We start from the raw sequence: 20,337 nt of genomic DNA, 5'->3' as shown, positions 1-20,337 counted from the left end.
AAACTAAATAAATTATATTTTTCCCATGCATCATCATGTTCTTACCACCTTATAATAGTGATGTACTTGTTCTAGTTCATAGAAGAACAATCTTGTATTTGTACTATGAACCACAATCCTCATTCACCACTGGCCTCACTATGTTATTCAGTCCCTAGATTATTCTCTAGCTTTCTTTTCATTGACATTTACATTCCTAGACTATACTTTTCAGCCACAATCATATTTATAAACCAACGTGTTGGTTCTATTCACTATAATGTGGGGAGTTGATGAAATATATATATATATATTTTATTTTATTTTATTTTATTTTTTTAATTGATTTTGTAAAAATATTACATTAAAAAAAAATATGAGGTCCCATTCAACCCCACCACCCCCACCCCACCACTCCCCCCCCAGCAACACTCACTCCCATCATCATGACACATCCATTGCATCTGGTAAGTACATCTCTGGGCATCTCTGCACCCCATGGTCAACGGTCCACATCAAGTCCCACACTCTCCCCCACTCCGTCCAGTGGGCCCTGGGAGGACTCACAACGTCCGGTGATTGCCCCTGAAGCACCATCCAGGGCAACCCCAAGTCCCAAAGGCGCCCCCACATCTCATCTCCTCCTGCCACTCCCCACACCCCTCAGCCACCATGTCCACTTTTCCCACTCCAAAGCCACCTTTTCTCTGTGGACCTTGGATTGGCTGTGTCCGTTGCACCTCCCTGTCAAGAGGAGGCTCAGATTCCACATGGATACTGGATGCAATCCCCCTGCTCTCAGTTGTAGGCACTCTAGGCTCCATGGTGTGGCGGCCGTCCTTCTTCAACTCCATCTTAGCTGAGTGAGGTGAGTCCAATAAATCAGATTGTAGGAGCTGGAGTCTGCTGAGGCTCAGGGCCCAGCCATCACACTGTCAGTCCAGAGATTCAAATTCCCTAAATATATCTTAAACCCCAACACCAATTGCAATTCCAGTAAAGTAGCATGAAAGTCTTATGAAAAGAGATCCCATCTGAGTCCAGTTTTATCACGCAGAAACACCAGCTCCAAAGAAGGGCCATCTGACATGGCAGTGAACCCCATCTGCCATGACCATAGAACCCGTAGGTCTCTTTAACCCTCCAAGGAACCAGTACCTGGGGATTGTATCTACTTTATCTGTCTCTTAGACTCTGCTCAGTTGTGCATAAGGGCAATCCTTCTGACAGCCTCCAGACTCTTTTTTAGAGACTCGTAGCCATATAAACTCATTTCTCCTTTCCATTTCCCCCTTACATTAGGTCAAACAGCATTTTAAAATCATGTTATTATATGTAGACAGGGGAAATATATATATATATTTTAGTAAGTTGTAACAAATCTGAGTTCAAAGGTACATCAGAATAATTTTTACTAGTATATTACTGTTGCACATTGAGCAGCTAGAGGGAAGAGACAAGGGCATTGCTCTTCTTAATCTCCAGTATCATACACAGACATAACAATGAGATCAAATAGAGATCACTGGATTTAAAAATTGCTATAATTTATAGAATACAATGAAAATATGTAAGTATTGACTGATATGTATTGGAAGTACAGGCACCTCTCTCCTTGTAAGGTTCTGCTATGCACAGATTTACTGTGCATGGTGCAGTAAATTAACAGAAGTCCCGTAATGAATGGTTCAAGTTTTCACTTACCATGGCATATCAACTGTGTGCAACTGCATAAAGTGCAAATGGTACTGCTATGTGAGTAACAGGTTCTCATGATGATCGTAACCAATCTTGTCACTTCTTTCAAGATCTATCTATGGTCACTGAGACTCTGACTCAGTTCACTTATAGACAAAAAAGCATACAATTGTGTGTTCTCCTTGTTTCCCAGAGATAGAAATACTGTAGGCAAAATAATTTAATTTTCAAAGCACTGGTCCTGTTGGATAATGCTCCTGGTAAACCAGATTCTCTTAGGGACTTGAATGAAAATGTGAAAATATGATTTTTAACACCAAATTTAAACTTACTAATCCAGCTAATGGACCAGCATTTGTTTCAACTTAAAAACTTGTTATCTTAGACTGACATTTGGACAGGCTGTTGATACTATGACTGGAGAGCATGCAATTTCTTCAGCTGAATTTGGAGGAAATATGACATAAAGCATGACACTGAAAATGGTCAAGCATACCAGGAGGAAGTGAATAGTATCTATACAGTAAGGCAGAAACTTACAGTACTGCACAAATAAATTTGCAGGATTTTGGATAGAATCTAAATAGACTTAAAGAAGAAATAACTAGTCATGGGAGTATTGAAATTGTTGATGTAAATGCAGAAAGTAGCCATGATAAAGTAGATGATAACATTGCAAGGGAAGTGACACTAACAAAAAAACTTTCATAGTAAAGGAACTCTCTCTCAGAGATATTTCACATCATGAAAAACACAAAACATGAAACACTGAAAGGTAATCCAGTTGGCCTGACTTTGGAGTTTGTGTTCCTGAGTGTGATGGAGTTGGACTCACATATAACCTTTCGACACATGCCTCTGCTGTCACTTTTACCGGACCTGTGGTTGGCGTTTGGGTTGGTGACCTGAATCTCTGAACTGTCCATGTGATGGCCAGGCCCTGGGCCTCAGCAGACTTGCGGGTCCTACCATCTGGTTTCTTGGACTTAATCTGGCCAGCCGATAGGGAGGTGAAGAGGGTCAACCACCACACCAGGGAGCCAAGAGTGCCTACAGCTGCAAGCAGGAGAATTGCACCCATCATCCATTTGGAATCTAAACCCCCTTTTGATGTAGAGGGGAACTAGACATAGCCATCCCAGGTCCACAAGATGAAGGAATAGAGTATGGATTAGAGTGGACTTAATGGTGTTCTGCTGGAGAACTATTGTGATTAGTAAGTGAAGAAATTGTAGTAGTGATGTGGAGAGGGTGGCCACGGTGGCTGATGGTCAGGAAAGGGAAGAAGAGATATGGTGTGGGGGCATTTTCAGGAGTTGGAGTTGTCCTAGGTGGTGCTGCAGGGATGGATGCTGAATGTTGTGTGTTCTGTCATGGCCCACTGGGTGGACTGGGGCAGAGTGTGGACTACAAGGTGGACCACTGTCCATGTGGTGCAGTAGTGCTCCAGAATGTATTCGCCCGGTGCTGTGGATGTGCTGCAATGATGGAAGAGGTTGTTGATGTGGGCAGGGTGGGTTGGGTGGGGTGGGGGGTATATGGGGACCTCATATTTTTTGAATGTAACATTTAAAAGAAAATAAAGAAGAAAAAAATTTTTTAGAAAAGAAGGAAGTATGCCCATATGCCGAGGAACCAAAAAAAATTCCAACCCATACAGTGTTATACAAGAAGACAATCACTGTTCACACTACTCTTGATAAAATAAAGCACTTTAATTCTCTATGTTTCTAATGCTTCCATTTACAGCGTACTAACTAATATTAGCTTTACTATTTTCCATTTCCCTCTACATTTATAATTGACAGTAAGAGAAACTAAGGTTTTGACAAGATGAAGTTGTAAGTTTCACAAAACAAATGAGTTTGCCCCACTTTGATTGGAAAGATGGCTTTCACATGGCTTCAGCTGGTGTGTTATTTTTCTATCCATCATACAGTAATAAACAAAGTCTCTGTATTATTCTGGATCTTACAAGCTTCTGTAGGTACTTCCTTTTCACAAATATAGTAACTATTAGGCTCATTAGAACTTTCAATTACTTCCTTTCCATCAACTACTTCATACTTCACTTTTTCAACACTAGAAATATTTATGGGGATGGTAAGCCTGTTTTAAAGAAAAAGAAAGAGTCATTTGTTATTTTTGCTTTATTTATCTTGGAAGTCAGACAATTACACCATAAATCAAATATATTATTCCTCAAGTTTATCACTATTTTATTGTTTATTTTAGCTAAAGAGGAACAAAATGACAGCAGCTGTGGTTATTTTTCTTTAACTATTGTAAGAACTTGTTGGAAATTCAGGTATTTGTGACCTGAAGCTCTCTCTGGAAAATCTGTTACCTCATTCACCCAAGAGTTCACTTAGTAAGTGGCAGTATAATAGGGTGACCATTTATCTTGGTTTGCCCAGGACATGTCTGGTTATAATTATCAATAGTGTGTCCTATCACTCTCAGAAATGTTTGGTTTGGACAATAAATCATATGCACATCTTATTTATAACCCATTTAAAATACTGTGAAATTCTTTTATAAAAATGAAAATAAAGTATAACTTGTCTTACTTAAACAAAAGGCAATGTGATAAAAACAAAACAGAGTTTTCTAGGTTTCAAAGGAACTTTCCTATAGCACAAGGCAATGTCCTTGACCTTGATTTGACTATGTCTTTAAACCTTCTCTCTGTTGCTAATGTCCTAGGAAGGCATGGGGCATTAGCATGAAAGGAAGGGCAGGGTTGTGAAGCACAGCTTCTGAATATCTCCCTCCTGTGACCTCAATTCTGATGTGCTCCTTTTACATGGAATAGATTTCTTTTGCCAAAAAAGAATTGCCTGAAGGACAAACAAATGCATCAGAATTTCTTGCCTTCTATGTATACATCTTTTGGCCACATTTTGGGGAAGACTGTCAGATAAACATCTTGAAAATTTGTATTACCAAAGATTCCTTCATGACTGACAGGACAAAAGGGGCAAGGGGCAGGGAACTCACTGGTCAGTGCAGAGTTTTGACTCATTCTGAGCGCTCAGATCTTCCTCATTGAGAATACAAGTCAGATTCAGCCAAGAGGTAGGTGATGGAAGACATCTAACGAACAGCTGTAAACAAAAGAAACATACCAATTAAAGCTCCTTTGTACCATTAAGAGCTCATTCCAGTACAATTGAGCTAAGTTCATGCCATCAAAATTCTACTCAACAGTCCTTTCACCTTCTCTTGGCTCCTTCTCTCTTTTCCCTTAGTGGAATTTTCAAACCTTTACTCCTCTTAAGCTTCCTATGCAAAAACAATATTATGTCCTAAAATTCAGCAGATGATCACATTGCAGGTTCCTAGTTTATAGGCAAATTGGAAGTCATCAGATGATCTCCTAAATCCTCACTCCCCAAATTATCAAATGCTTCTATCTGCATAGATTCTAGTTTTATTTCTCCACGTGCTGTGGAATTGGTTTCCATTTATTCAAGGCTAAACTTTCATTAGATCCCCACTCTTTCCAATTTACCCATCACTATCCTGACCTTTTCATCTTTCCTCCTCCACTGGCTCCTGCCCTGAAGTGTAAATAATGCCTTAAGTACTCTGCTGGGTACGTTGACCCTTCTGTCGAGATATAAAATATATCTTGCTTTCCATTAGCTTCCAAGATTATTAGGTGTATAATCCATAGTTTATACTTAATTTTTTTGTTTCTTCCCTATTCTGTTTGCAAGATCATCCTCTTTGAGCACTATACTTTTTATGTGTAGTGTATGTAACATCACATTGCAGTTAAATAACCATTTGCATAATTCTTGATTGATTGTATTGCTTCCTCTTAGATAATAAATTTTTTAAGATTAAGATGTTAAGATTTATTATTCCATCCTCAGCATTTAGCCCATATGCAGTCCTACATAAATCCTTAAGGAATATTTGTTTGAAAACTAATGAAATGTAGTCAACATTTAATCCTTTTCACTTAATTTATATTACTCTTGCCAGAGTCATCTTCCAATTGTTAATAAATGTTTATTTGTAGGCTTCACCTTGGGCTTTGGAGTTAGGCAGACCAGGATTTAAGTCTATGTTCTGCTGCTTATTAGTCATATGATCTTGAGAAATATACCTACCCTCTGTGAGCCACACATTCCTCATCTGATATTTAGGGATGATCATACTTACATCACAGTGTGTTTTGAGGTTAAATAAAATGTCATACATAAAATCTTGTCCAGTGTGTGGCTTATTATAGGCAAACAATAAATAATCATTGTATAGTAGAATATCTTATTATATTATTTATCCTCTCTGAGGTGTTTTTTCTGTTGATTAAATTCTTCTTGAAACTCTTCTTCTTTGGCTTCCATGACATCATGTCTTCTTGTTCTCTCCCTATTTCTTTAATCATTTATTCTTAGACACTTGTGTTAGTTTTCTATCTTATTATACTGTCAAAGTGGGGATATCTGGATTATAGCCTTAGATTTCTCCTTTCCTCAATCTACCCAATTTTTTTTTATTCTGTCACAGCTTTATTGACCCCAAATCTTCTTTACCAAGTTTACATTCTCTTTCATGTTGGAGGATCAATTTCTTATTTATCTGATATCACCAATTAATAGCACATTTTAATCACTATTAAATGGTTGGTAAGCAATTAATATTTAGCTAACTTATAAAGTGATATATGTATTTATTTGTGCATATATATATATATGCATATATATATATATATAAATCCATTAGTCATCCATTGAGATCCAAGCTCAACTGCATTCTATGTCCACATGATTTCCACAGGCACCATAAATTTGACATGTTAAAAATTACGCTCAATATTAGTCACAATCACAAAAATACCAAGCACATAACTGATAATATTTCTTTTTGTGTATAAATGTAACTACAAGTCATCTAAGAATGAAAGCAGAGTCAGTCTAATCATCTCCCTCTCCTTCATCCTTCATCTCTGATTAGCTTATAATACAAAACTATTATATCTCTAAGTTGTTCTTAATTTAGCTGTTTATTAATTGGTTTCACTGACTCAGATGTTTTTCTCCTTAAAAAGAAAATCATCAAAATGATAATTTACAACAAGGAAGACCTTCTCAACTAAGTCTTCTCTTCTAAGTATTTCCTTTTCCACAAAAGCTGTATTATTTTTTGTCAAGCTATTGAAAAAAGCTTGCATTTCAGTCAGACTTAAAGTATTATAAATACCTTATATTTATAAAGTATTATAAAGGCCATACCATTTCAAATCTTTGGAGCATTGAATGCTGTTCACTATGTAGAATCCTTTCCCGATTGCCTATGAATCAAATCATTACTTATTTTTTGTGATTAATCATTTAACTGCAGCTTTCTCTTACTTCTTTATTCAGAGTTTTCACTGTCCATTTGGCACAGATGTACTACTTTTCAATCTTATATTTAAATAAAATATTTTGCACTTAAATATTTATAAGTTGATCACCCTCTCTAGTAAGTGTTCTGGAGTATATATCTATACAACTTTATGGCTTTATCTATATTCTTTTATTCATAATTGTATTATTCAAGACTCTTTAAAAGTTCCAAAAGTTTGTTTGGAATTTGCCTTGAGGAATGCCCCAAATTGCCCCTATAGACTGCTTTTATTTTCCCTAGTAAGCATTTTTAACTTAGAGGATCACCATTTTACTCAATCTTGAATAGATTTCTTAGCAGAAGGGATATAGCACTGAAGGGATTCCTGCCACTTGTCACTTTAATGGCTCGAGAGGTCTTACATAAATTTGTGATAATAACTAGCTAGGATGACAATGTCAGCCTCTCTTCTAAATATTTGACCACCATAATAAGTATTGACCAAACAGATCCCTTTTGAAAATTAAAAATCACTATTTGATAGTATGTTAAGACGAAGGATTAACTGGGACTGTTGTAGGCAAACCAACAGTGACTAACTAAGAGCCATGTTGCATGGCTCCTTGAAATTATGAAAAATGACCCATGCAAAGAAACTGATTATAATCATAAAGCCATAGATGTGAACATCAGGCATTAATCGTGTCACTTGCTTCATATCCTTTTCTTGGCTCAAGTCTAGATATGTGTTCTGGACCAATAAGTAGTTACAGAGCTGTTAAAGGAGATGGAGTGCTTGGGAAATCTAGCTGAATTATCAGGCTTCAATTTGACCTCATTTTTTACTAGTATATAGAAAATCCTTGATCAAAAATTTTACTGAGTTGATTAAATCAAGAATTTAACTCACTCTTTCTCTCTGGCTGGTAGTGGAAATGGTAATTTGTGCATTTAACAAACCATAAAGAGAAAAATTCAGTACTTATAATATGAAAGGTAGGGAATGGATCAAATATTAGACCAGGACTAATTATTAGTATCCAGACAAATGTTATGAGTGAAGAAGAGACTCAAACTTTTGAATAAAGTTCCTTCTTTATGCCCCTAAATATATACATATATATTTATTTTTAGCCTAAACAGGTCTTAAAACAACAAACAAGTATGGAAGAAAAATATTACCAAATGCATGAATGAATAAACAACCAATTCTAACCTAACTAGAGTGAGCACAGCAAGAAAGATTTCATAGGCAGAACCTCTCACAGAAAATTAGAACTGTCCTCTCATGGTGGAGGTTGTGATGGTTAAGTCCATGTGTCAACTTGGCTGGATTATACTGTCTACTTGTTTGTCAATCAAGTACCGGGCTGAAGGTTACCGTGTAGATATTTTATGGATTTAAGTCATTAGTTGACTGCATCTATGTCTGACTATGTCAACAATCAATAAAGGAGATTATTTTCAGCAATGAGAGAAGTCTCATCCAATCATGGTTGAAGGCCTTAAAGAGTGAACTGATGATTTCAGCAGTCAGAAATTTGAATTTCTAGTTCAACGGCAACCAGCTTCTCCTGGGGAATTTATAGAAACTTTCAATGGAGTTCCTAGCTTGTGGCCTGCCTTGCAGAATTCCCAAGGTCACAAGAGCCAATTCCTAATATAATTAGGAATATAAATATTATGTAAATAATACTCCTGTCAGTTTTGTTTCCCTGGGGAACCCTGGCTAGAACAGATTTTGGTACTGGGCACTCTGTTTTTGAGAAACATGTTCTTAAGGATGAGATTTTTGAGTTGGTTCTTGGGTTTGGGGAATTAATTTTCTAATCCAATTAGATTAAAAACACCAATGACTATTCCCAGTGATTAAGATGCTCCTTAAAGTAGATTGACAATAGAAATATCTAAAAAATAAGCCAACCACCATTTAATACTGTTCCTCAAATGCTTGTAAGAGGAAAGTCTCTGGGTGGCAGTGCATTTCATACCTTAACAGAGTTTTGTAGAGTTAAAATGTATAATGATGTTAGCTAGTTGTTCCTAAATATGTTAGATATGGTTGTTTAAAAAGGGATGAATTCAAGACTTCAAATCGCTGCATGAAAGACATGAAAGGTTCTATGTATGTCCATCAAAATCTGTCCATGCATGGACAAGCTGCTCTTGGAATTAATTTTCTTTTTACATTTGCCGATACACTCCTGAACTTTTGTATAGACTATTTGGCAAGGGTGAATTAGCATTTGTTCACTTATTCACTTATTCATCAGATGCTAACTGAACAAATTTTAAATGGATCACTGAAATTGTATTAGAAAACAAAATACTAGGAATACAACTATGAACAAGACACTTTTTTTCTATCTCCAAGGTAGTAACATCTAGCAGAGAAAATAGTCACATTAAAGCTGTTAATTAAAATTATAATATTGTGAAAGTATGAAAGAGAAAGTCAGTAATTCTGCTTATTGTGGTTGAAGCAAACATTTCAATGAAGCAGTAAGTTGCAACTTGAAAATGAGTTGGATTAATTAATTAAGTGCAGAAGGAATTGAAGAATAGTTTAGGCATTAGAACCAAAAATGGCAAAATCACAGAAGCATTAACCACATTCAGGTAATTGGTGATGCCAAAATCTGTGGAGCTGGAGCACATTATACACGGTAGACAATTAAAACAAATATATTGAAGAGGGAGATTGGATAGTGAGGGTTTTTACATTCCACTCTTGGGAAGTGGGTATTTTTTTCTACACTCAGATATTAAGAAAAACAACAAAATAATCATAAGTATTGCAATAACTTTATCAGATGTGTTTCTTTGTGTCTTAGCTTTAATAGCACTAAATCGAAATCATGCATGGGGATAAGTTAGATAACGTAACTATAAATGGACTATAGTCCAAAATGTATGATTTCTTTTCATTGGAAACAATTCAAAAGGGAAGATTAAGATATGGCCCAAATGGAAATAACTCCTTATAATATTCTACGTGAATCAGAAATCACAGGGAACCAGAAACACCAAAGAAATATCTTCCATAGTTTACCTGTTATAATATGCCTGATGGCCTGGTCATTTTCCTAATGATTGTATATTCTTACAATTTAAACTTGTGACATAGGAATTTTCTAATGACTCCATTGAGAGGGAAGGAATTAGGGTGAGGGGCTAGAAGGCATTTAAATAGGAAGAGCCAAGGATTAATGTCACCACCCAATTTCCCCTTACCTGCACCATAATAATAACGAGACATTTCTGTTGAACAACCACAAATCATAATACAGACCTGCATTCTATTCCAATTTTCCTTATTGTCAATCCTCATTAGGAAGGAATTATTTTTTGTGCAATCACTGGCACTATCCTGAAAAGTCTTTTGCTCAGGAGAAAAGTAATAACAGCTATCTTCACGCCAAACCCATGACTGTGGGCATAAATTAAATTTAAGTTCTGAAAAAAAATGATGAACAGCTATAAAGATACGATATAGATGCACATAAGCATAATATGAATGCACAGATATACTATAAAAAACACACAAACCTGTAATTTCCAACATTTGTATTTGATATTGAAAGGATTAACAAATATTATATATTGAATGAGATGATTTTTCAAGATGTGAGAGAAGGAAGGGAATATTATTTGGGAAGAAATAGAATTTGGATCTGGAGCAATCTGAAAGATAGAAGAAAATTCTTGAATACAGAAGGAGAAAAATTAAGGGATTATTAAAAACCACCAGAGAAAAAACTTTTGTATGGTTTGGATTACTACAACAGTACCCTAGACTATTTCTATTCTGCTAGGTTTTCTATAACAACCTATAATCCTCCTGACTATATTCAAATGACATTTCTGTAAGACCCTGCTGAAAATGATCTAATCCAATCTTTTTCAAATAGCTTCCAGGTTAAAGTTCAAATTCTTCTCATTACTGGCAGGGTCCCTCATGACACTCCAGCTGTATCTCTTGTTATTCTCTTCAGTTTCCTATCATTGAGTCATCCTAAATATATTGAACTTTTCCCAAGGATGACATAATCTCTCTCTTCACTTCTCCCATGCTGTCTGAACTATTTCCTCTAATTATATTGTTCTTTGCACCATATATTTGTTTGAGAACTTATTACCCTGAATTGTGATTTTCTCTTTACTTATCTGCTTTTCCTATTACATCATAAATTTCTCAAGAAGAAGAACTGTTCTGTTATTCAGAAACCTGTATATTCCAGTTTCTCAAGTGCTTGATACATATATTAATGAATGAAGATAATAAAGAAGAGAAAGAAGAAAGGAAGAATGAAATGTCACTTGAGAGTTTACAGAATTTACAAGGGAAGAAAGAATGTGTTTCCTCTCTAAAAAAAATTGAAGGAGTTATATAAGGCAAAGTTTAGGTTTCTACTATGACTGTTGGGGCCACATTTCATATCCAAATTTACCTTAAAGGGAAAGGTGTCAGCACACACCTTCATACTGGCATCATACCCACAAAATACCCAGCTAGAATTCTTTCTTGTAGAGAGGTCTAGTGGAAAAACTATCAATAGAGTCAACCCTCACCAGCCATTCCTTCCTTTCCTGAATATGAAGAGAAAAGTAAGAATCACAAGGTATATGAGAATATAAGCACATGAAAGAAAATTGTCATTATATAGGGGGGAAAGGTGAAAAAAAGAATGAAAAAAACAGACTCTAAAGGAAAAAGACAATTTAGGGAGATGAGAGTGTTATTTTAAAATATTCCTTTAACTAATATACTTAGATGATGATAAAGCAAGGGTTCCTAAGATTTAAAGATCTGATTATAAAAGCAGTAATAAGCAATAGAAGGAGTGAAAAAAAAAAGTTAAGGGAATTGTTCAGAATTTAAAACCAGAAGAAAAAAACAAACAAACAAAGAAAAGGTGACAATCTGCAAGTCTTAACATTTGGACCTGAAAAGTCACAGAAAGAACAGAAGAAACGGAGGAGAAAAGCCACATAAATAATAGCAGATGACAGGAAACAAACTTGTCCCAATGGATAGGGCATCTGCCTACCACATGGGAGGTCTGCCATTCAAATCCGAGGCCTCCTTGACCCGTGTGGAGCTGGCCCATGCGCAGTGCTGATGCGCGTAAGGAGTGCCCTGCCACGCAGGGGTGTCCCCCGTGTAGGGGAGCCCCAAGCACAAGGAGTGCACCCCATAAGGAGAGCCGCCCAGCAAGAAAGAATGTGCAGCCTGCTCAAGAATGGAGCCACACACAGAGAGCTGACACAACAAGATGGTACGACAGAAAGAAACACAGATTCCCGGGGCGTCTGATAAGGATAGAAGATGTCACAGAAGAACACAAAGCAAATGGACACAGAGAGCAGACTCCTGGAGGGGGGGAAGGGGAGAGAAATATAAATAATAAATAAATAAATAAATAAAAATAATAGCAGATGTTTCTCCTAGATTTGGAAAACATAAGCTTTAAGATTGAGAAGGCCCACAGATTGCACGGCAATTAATTATTGAAAACAACCACACCCAGAATATGTTAAATATTTAACAACCCTAAGATAAAGAAAACACCTTACAAAGCTAAAATAGGGTCATTTCAAATGGAGTAAAAATCACACTGGAAACAGACTTCTACTTAGCAACAATGTCTGCTATGACACAATGAGGCAACTTTCCCAATATTCATTAGAAAACTTATTTTCAACCTTCAAATATACACCTAGTCAAAATAAAGGTCTTTCAAGATATGCAAAGAAACAATATTAATCTCCAATATACCTTTTATTAAAAAGTAACTTACAGCTAAACTCCATTAAAATGTTTAAAAAAGAAGAAATAGTGACTCTAATCTGAGAGAGACAGGCTGAGGAGAGGAGGAGAGGGTAAGCAAGGAGAGAGGGGGAGGAAGAGAGGAAGTGAGAGAAAGAGGGAAAGAGCAGAAGAGAGAAAGAGAGAAAGGAAGAGAGAAAGGAAGAAAGAGAGAAAGGAAGAAAGAGAAAGAAGGAAAGAAAGAAAGAAAGAAAGAAAGAAAGAAAGAAAGAAAGAAAGAAAGAAAGAAAGAAAGAAAGAAAGAAAGAAAGAAAGAAAGAAAGAAAGAAAGAAGTATGCAGAAGAGGAGGTATTAGTTTGATATTGCCTAAGAAAATAATTGCACTAGACAACATAAAACATACAAGGATGAAGTTATGCAAACTTGTCTTCCACAGAGAAGGTTAGCACAATAGGAGAGAGGTTGAGAGCTGGACTCCACTGAAGCAGAGGACAGGAGAGTTTTTAAGGACTGGAATGAACTAATAGAACAGCACTGGAAGGGGACGTCAGTCCACGGGGTGTGTCTACTACATGATGTTATCTCCTGAATTTTCTGTGGAGGCCAGGTGGAACATGTGTTTTCTGGATTCTGTTAGAGCCAAGGTGAGGGAGGTCAGGGGTCTAGAGACAAGGAGAAGCCTGCTTAAACTTCAGTCATGCTAAAGGAAAGTTACGGTTGTCTTGGTCAGTAACACAGTGGGTGGAGCTTTCTTAAATTATGCTGTTTTCCAGGATCACAGGGTTCAGGTATAATTCAACATTGCCAAAAAAATAGTAATAAGTAAAAATATAAATAAACTAATTGAAGAAAGATTAAAAAAGTGTCTTCTCATCGGAGATTTTGTAAATTACTGCTAAGTTTCCATGTTTTTCATTTCTGAAATATCCCAAGATTTTTTTGAAACCAAGGCAAAGGCCAAAGAGAGGCCCAAGTCAAGTCACTGATGAGATGATATGAAAAGGGAAAACTTATTCACTTACCTTTTCTCTTCAGCTTTAAGTCTTCACAGTATTTTGACGTTAAATTTTTTAACTCTCTTGATGTGTTTTCTGACATATTTTTTAAAATTTTGTGCTCACTTGAGACATTTTCATACATATTCATGTATAAACTCAGATTTTTCTCCAACTGTGCAATTTTCTTTTGTGTTTCATCTGCTGTTGTGTAGTTGAATTGGATGAATTTGTGGTAATCTGTAATTAATATTGTGAGATTAGCTAATGATTTTAACATAGCCCAAGGTGATTGTAATAGAGTCCAATAAATTACATAATACATCCTAGTTATTATTTAAAATTTAATGGAAAGCATATTTTAAAAAATGATAGCTATATAAGAATAGAATACTAATATATATTTTAAGATAAAAATTTATTTGAGATAAAAATGTAATTTTACTCAGTTGAGCACTAGTTTCAACAAGTGCCCATGTAGGTTGGAAAGAAAAAGAGATTTTAAAAGAAGGAAAAACATTCAGTAGTTCATTTACATAAATGGAAAAGATTCTTTTGACGCAGGAGGCACGAGAATATATGTATTTGTGAACCAATGCGTTGTGAATTTGAGCTTCTTGAAAAGATAAAATAACCATAATTTAAGGAAATAGAGTTGTTACACATTAGTCTCAGAATAAGAAAGAAAAATTAATTTCAGTAGAGATCATGGCTCTAAAACCTTTGGAAGATTTGGAAAACGTTAAGACTTTCCCATTTTATGGATTATAACAATATAATATGGATTTTAGAGAGAGACTGATTTAGTTTACTTGCCATCCCTGAAACTTAATAGAACTTCTAGTTTTTAAGTATTATGAGAATTAAATGAGAAAAAATTATGACAAAGGATATACTCTAGAAGTGTTAGCTTATTGTTACAGCTAATCCTCTTTCTATTTCCTCATGAGGTCTTCCTTTGGTGGAGGGGGAGGCAGAGAATATTTCCAAGTAAGCAGCGAGGCTTGAGAAAGGTACTCCCAAAATATGGAGTGGTTAGAAAAAACTTTAAATTATCCAAGAAATAATGGATATTTTAAAAGATCAGAGGTTGGGATGGTAGTCAGGGAAAAGAAGAAAACAGCCAATATAACAAGGTTTGGAAAAATGTAGGAAATGCCAAAGATTATTACAACCATAATATAAATGAAATTGCAGATGTGTGATCAAAGATATCCCAGTGGCCACTTACAAAGTATACTGCATCGGAAAAGTAACTTGAGCTCTCTGACCCTGGAAACTAAGGGAAAATAATGTAGCTATAGGATATGGTTGGGATAGAGATTAAATGAGAAAATATTATGTGAAGAGCTAAGGAAAACAAACATTATTACTCAAAAACATTAGGTGATATAATGCTATATAATAAAATAAATTGGGATATGTATAAGAATATTTAGTAAAATTATTAATTGAAAGTTTGATATAAGAGATCTACTCTATGATCCCAAAGATATTATGCATATCCTATCTTTTAACAGCTATTAGTTGCCATTAGTAGATAATGAATTATTTTGAGTTTCTTCTGTTTTTCTATATTTTGAAGTTTTGATAACATACATATATTGCACTTTTATTAAAAAGCTATATTTTAAGGTACTTGAGACCTTGTTTCTTCTTAAATGTCAAAAAACCCTCTGATAAATGTAGAGAAAGTTTCATCTTTCCTCATAAAGGTACTTCAGCTTTGATGTTCAAAAACCTACTAGTTTCCCTTATTTATTTATCCATTTAACACATTCATTCCAACATTAAATACAGAAAATGAAAAAATCATACTTTCTGCTTCCTCAAGTATTTTAGAGGAAACAGACAACACCCACCAATTACTAACACTAATGTGAAGGACAGTTGTGGAAGTCCTAGAAAATAAGAATAGCCACTTTTGTTTTTGTACTGGTTTTACAACTTATAGAAAAATAAGTGTTAATTCCTGACTGTAGCATTATTTGCATGATGAATAGTCAGCACTGAGGAAATATATTATTAAAATATCCTGAAAAGAATCATTGATGTTATGAAGATGCAATCTGATTTCTTCTCTAGTTACCCAGAAATTTTATATGGATATGTCTCAAAACATATCCATTGGATTCATTTAAGGTGTGTCTAATGAAATCGATGGATAGCCTCAGAGAAAAACAGAAACTTACGCATTAGCCCAAGCGTTCCCAGCCCAGCCAGCACTACCAGGTTCAGCATGAGCGAAATTACAGCAATTGAACACCACCTGCGTGATTCAGCTCTGTGTCCTGTGAGGAAGCAAGAATTCAGGAAAACAACATGAAACAACACATGTTATCCCTCCTCCCTCTTTTCCATTCCCTACTCTGTTTGCAAAGTGAAACAGTCCTTGCTTGTGCCCAGTCATCTTGAATACATCTCTACATTAACTTCTTAACGATAAACACACGCAGTATATGTAAATATGATCATATGCAAATTGATTATTTTTATGAAAATTCTCTTTAAAAAAAATATTTTGGTGATCTCTTCTTTTTTTCCTCCTACCTTCCCAATCCTGCTCTCTTCAGCCTGTTACTCCATCTCACTCTTCCCATCTCCAGGTCACAAGTGTCTCCCACCTCCCGAATGTCCTTTCTTTTCTCCATACTTGTATTGATGTTAGGGCTTTGACAAGGTTTTCAATCCATTTTATGATGGTCTATCTGTTTTAGTTTTGTTGTCAATATGTTGCGGGGGAATCATCCATTTCCTTTCGATTTTTAAATTTATTTCCATTAAGTTGTATACACAATTCTTATGCATATTTATTCTCTTCCCTTCTGTGGCTACATTTTTTATCTTATTCCTAATGCTGGATATTTTTGCTTTCTCCATGTTTTACTCAATTTGGCTTTTGAGATCAGTGGTGGTTTGGAGCCAGAGGTACTCCAGAAACACATGGTCTTCAGTCTATGAAACACATGGTCTTCAGTCTAATCCAGTCCCGTGGGTGTAATTAGGATCTTGTGATGCGGCTACATCACTTAATGTATGATGCACCTCATTCACAATGGGTCTTGATCCTCTTACTGGAATCGTTCATAAATGGAATGAAATCAGAGAGAGAAAGAAAGCCACAAAAGCAAACTGAAAGCAATGAAACACAGAAGAAAAGAGAGAGACCTGCATGTGCTGCCATGTGCCTTGCAGGTGACAGAGGAGCCAAGGATCTTTAGCAGCTGGTCTTCAGGAAGAAAATATTACCTTGATGATGCCTTGATTTGGACATTTTTCCCAGTCTCAACCATAATGAATACATTCCCATTATTTAAGCCAAACCATTTCATGTATTGCTTTAAGCAGCCTAGGAAACTAAAACAGGGTCTTTAAAAAAAAACCAGATTTAGATTATTTTTTCTTTCCCAAAATTATCTATTTACTGATTTAGCTTTCAAATGTGTTAATTCCCTCTTAATTTCCTTTGTGATTTTATTAATATGTGTTTAAGATCCTGAGATGGCGAATTCTTTGTGTGTCAACTTGGCCAGGTTATGGTGTCCAGTTGTTTGGTTAAACATTCGCCTGCTTATTAATGTGAGGATATTCTGATATGGGATTTACATCCCTAATCGAATGATTGTATCCACCGTCAACAAAGGAGAGATGCCCTCAGCTATGTGGGGAGTCTCCTCATTCAATCAGCTAGAGGTTTTCAAAGCCAGAATTGAGGATTTAGAAGTTAAAGGAGGAGTTTAGACTCCACTTCAGCATTGATTCTTGCTGGAATTTCCAGGCAGCCAGATTCTCCTGGGGAATTTGGATTGAGGACTTCAGCATCATGTTTATTGAAATTTCCAGTTCAGATTTGCCAGCCCCATTGACACATGGGACATTTCCTTATAATCTGTCTCTCTGAAAGTGCATTTTGGGTTAACTGAAATTTTGATCAAACGTAATTGTGGAATTAATCATTAGGTAAAGATCACCATTTACCTTTATTTTCTCCCAAAAACACACACACAAAGAACCAAAAATGGGCTAAAAGAAGGCATAGTTTAATAAAAATAAAGGGGAAGAGAGAGGAAACCACAGAAATAATATTTTGGAAGAAAGATAGCAGATCAACAAGCTAAGAGTAACATTGTGGACCCTCAAAAAGCTGAACAAAGCCAGCATTGAGGGAGCAAAACTGATTCTCACTAAAAAACCCAAAGGCTCATGAATTGGTGAAACTTGAAACCTTATCTCTCCAAGTGGAGATATGAGTGAGCCTGAAATCTGGAAGAGTGCCTGGAGTCTATCTAGATGCGGGCAAACTTGCTCTTCCAGGCACCATGTTTTCTCCCTCATGTCATACAGCTGTATTACTTTCTCTCACCCATGCTGATAAAGACTGCCTGGGGTAGAGTACTGGAAAATTCATCTTGGAAGGAATTGACTGGACCAAGAGGGGAGGAAAAAAAAAGAAAACTACAAATATTAACCGAGCCCATAGTGGCTACCAGTTACCAAGCTCATCTCATATGCACGGAGAGCTGAGGGATCTGCTTGGCATCACTCATTTAACTGTGTGCAGACAACCAAGGATTTTCAGATATTTGAAGAAAATTCCTAATATTAAAGATTGAGAGAGAAAAAAAAAAGACCCCAAACAACAAAACCAAAGAGACAAGAAGCGGAGATAATACAGTTGGAAGAACAATAAAAATTCTGTAAATAAGCTGGAACTCTTTTACCTTGCTGGTGGAAGTATAAATGAGGAAGAGTTTTCAGAGTGTTTTAGAAATTTAAACATACCCCATATACCTGAGAATTCTACTTCTAGATATTTACTTAATAAAAAAAATTATAAACATATTTACACAAGAGCTTGTATCTGAATATTCATAGCAACTTTGTTATATTAGCCCAAAACTGGAAGTGGCTGAACTGTCCATCTATGGGTGAATGAATAAACACATTGCAGTGTACCCATGTAATGGAATACTACTCAGCAATGAAAAGGAATTAACTACTGATACAAACAACATGCATGAATGTCAAAAACATTATGTTCCACGAACATACTACTTTAATTTATATAAAATTCTGGACCAGGCTGACCAATCTAGCATGACCAAAATTGAATCAGTGATTGCCTGGAGCTTGGGGGGTGGAATGACTGGAAAGGCACAGAACACAACTTTTTGGAGATAGAAATAGTATATATCTTAATTTTGGTGGTCCCATGTATATAACATCCATGCAAAAAAAAAAAACAGAATGCTATTTTTAATGGGAAAATAAGAAGTACAGAAATTCACTTATGAAGGATAGCAAAAGTATCAAACAATGGAAAAATGGGTGCAGTTTGTAAGGTCTAATATTCTGAAAAGAGGGAAAATTCAGTAAAAGTCATTAAAACTCTAGGGGTGATAAAGAAAGTAATTAAAAAAAAAACATGTTTTCACGTAATGAAAGGATATGAGCTTATCATTATCATTTTGTGTTTATCCACCCAGGTTCCCTTCTCACACTTTTCACCTATAATCCTTGTTCCAGGGTCTCCTGTAAATCCTCAATTTTCTCCTGGTGCCAGTGGTTCTCTTATCCAAACAGATCTTACCTTTTTCATCTCTGCTCCCTGCCACAACTGTGCTCTCTGTTTCAGGTTTAGCTCTACCAGACAGCTCCAACTCTGGCACTTCATGATTATTTTTTCAGAGGAAAAAAGTTAAAATTAAAAAATAAATTAAAAAAGCACTCTCCTAGTTTCCTTTTTGTATTCTATCCAACCACATCTTCCTCATTTTCCTTGGTTTGTTTCTAATTCTATAACAATGGATTTTTTTCATTTTTTGGTAGTCAACCACCTTATGATCTTTTACAAAAATGGAATTAAATTTACCAGTCCAGATCTGTATAAAGAGATAAAATTATTTTAGAAGATAAAACAGATAGGGAGATATGTGACAATGTAAATCACATATCCAATTTTATAAATACCTCCAATCAACTGCCTCTGATGTTAATGGGATGGCAAGGAAGTGATATCTTTCCCTGAACACAATCAATGTCTCCATGAGCTTTCAAAGAGATAAAAAGATGGTACTCCTTTAAGAAATCAAGTTCCTAAAACATCATCCACTAACCTGATGCCTTTGATTCTATAGCCAGAGATTTCTCCATGTTGAGTATTTTCTCTTCATCATTTAAATATAAAATAATTTGGGGCCAACTCAAAAATTAAAAATTCCACATATACATATCATATGTAATTGTATATTAAAATCAAAAGGACTTGATGATAAATTAAAAACCAAAAAGAAAAATATAAAGCACTATAAATAATAAATCGCAAATAATAAAAAAGAAAAACATAGAGAATATACAAAGAACCATGTATCCCATAGTAGGAAAGAAATTTGAATAAATACGATTCTGATTTTTCCAAAATATCTTCCTCCTGATTTATGGCTCTTTCTAATTAGGAGTTAAACTTAACAAAACAGACTGAAATTATATCATGTAGAGACAAGGAATCTTCAGTCTTTTTCCATCTCAGAAAGAAATAAATTTTTATTATA

General features: G+C 35.5%; 1 protein-coding gene across 1 annotated transcript; it reads right to left on the bottom strand.

The window, feature by feature from the left end:
- Positions 1 to 420: 420 nt before the first annotated feature.
- LOC101412710 (C-type lectin domain family 12 member A-like) lies at positions 421 to 19,487 on the bottom strand. Its single transcript, XM_004451193.4, has 6 exons — positions 19,377 to 19,487; positions 15,979 to 16,077; positions 13,814 to 14,026; positions 10,313 to 10,476; positions 4,678 to 4,784; positions 421 to 3,786 (listed from the first exon to the last, which is right to left on the bottom strand). The coding sequence occupies exons 2-6, from the start codon at positions 16,025 to 16,027 to the stop codon at positions 3,609 to 3,611; spliced, it is 711 nt and encodes a 236-aa protein (XP_004451250.2). The 5' UTR covers positions 16,028 to 16,077; positions 19,377 to 19,487; the 3' UTR covers positions 421 to 3,608.
- Positions 19,488 to 20,337: the final 850 nt, after the last annotated feature.

This window comes from Dasypus novemcinctus, chromosome 20 (assembly GCF_030445035.2).
Source record: "Dasypus novemcinctus isolate mDasNov1 chromosome 20, mDasNov1.1.hap2, whole genome shotgun sequence".
In the NCBI taxonomy this organism is placed as follows: Eukaryota; Metazoa; Chordata; class Mammalia; order Cingulata; family Dasypodidae; genus Dasypus; species Dasypus novemcinctus.
The sequence above is the reverse complement of the archived record's forward strand: the minus strand, read 5'-3'. Positions and strand labels throughout refer to the sequence as shown.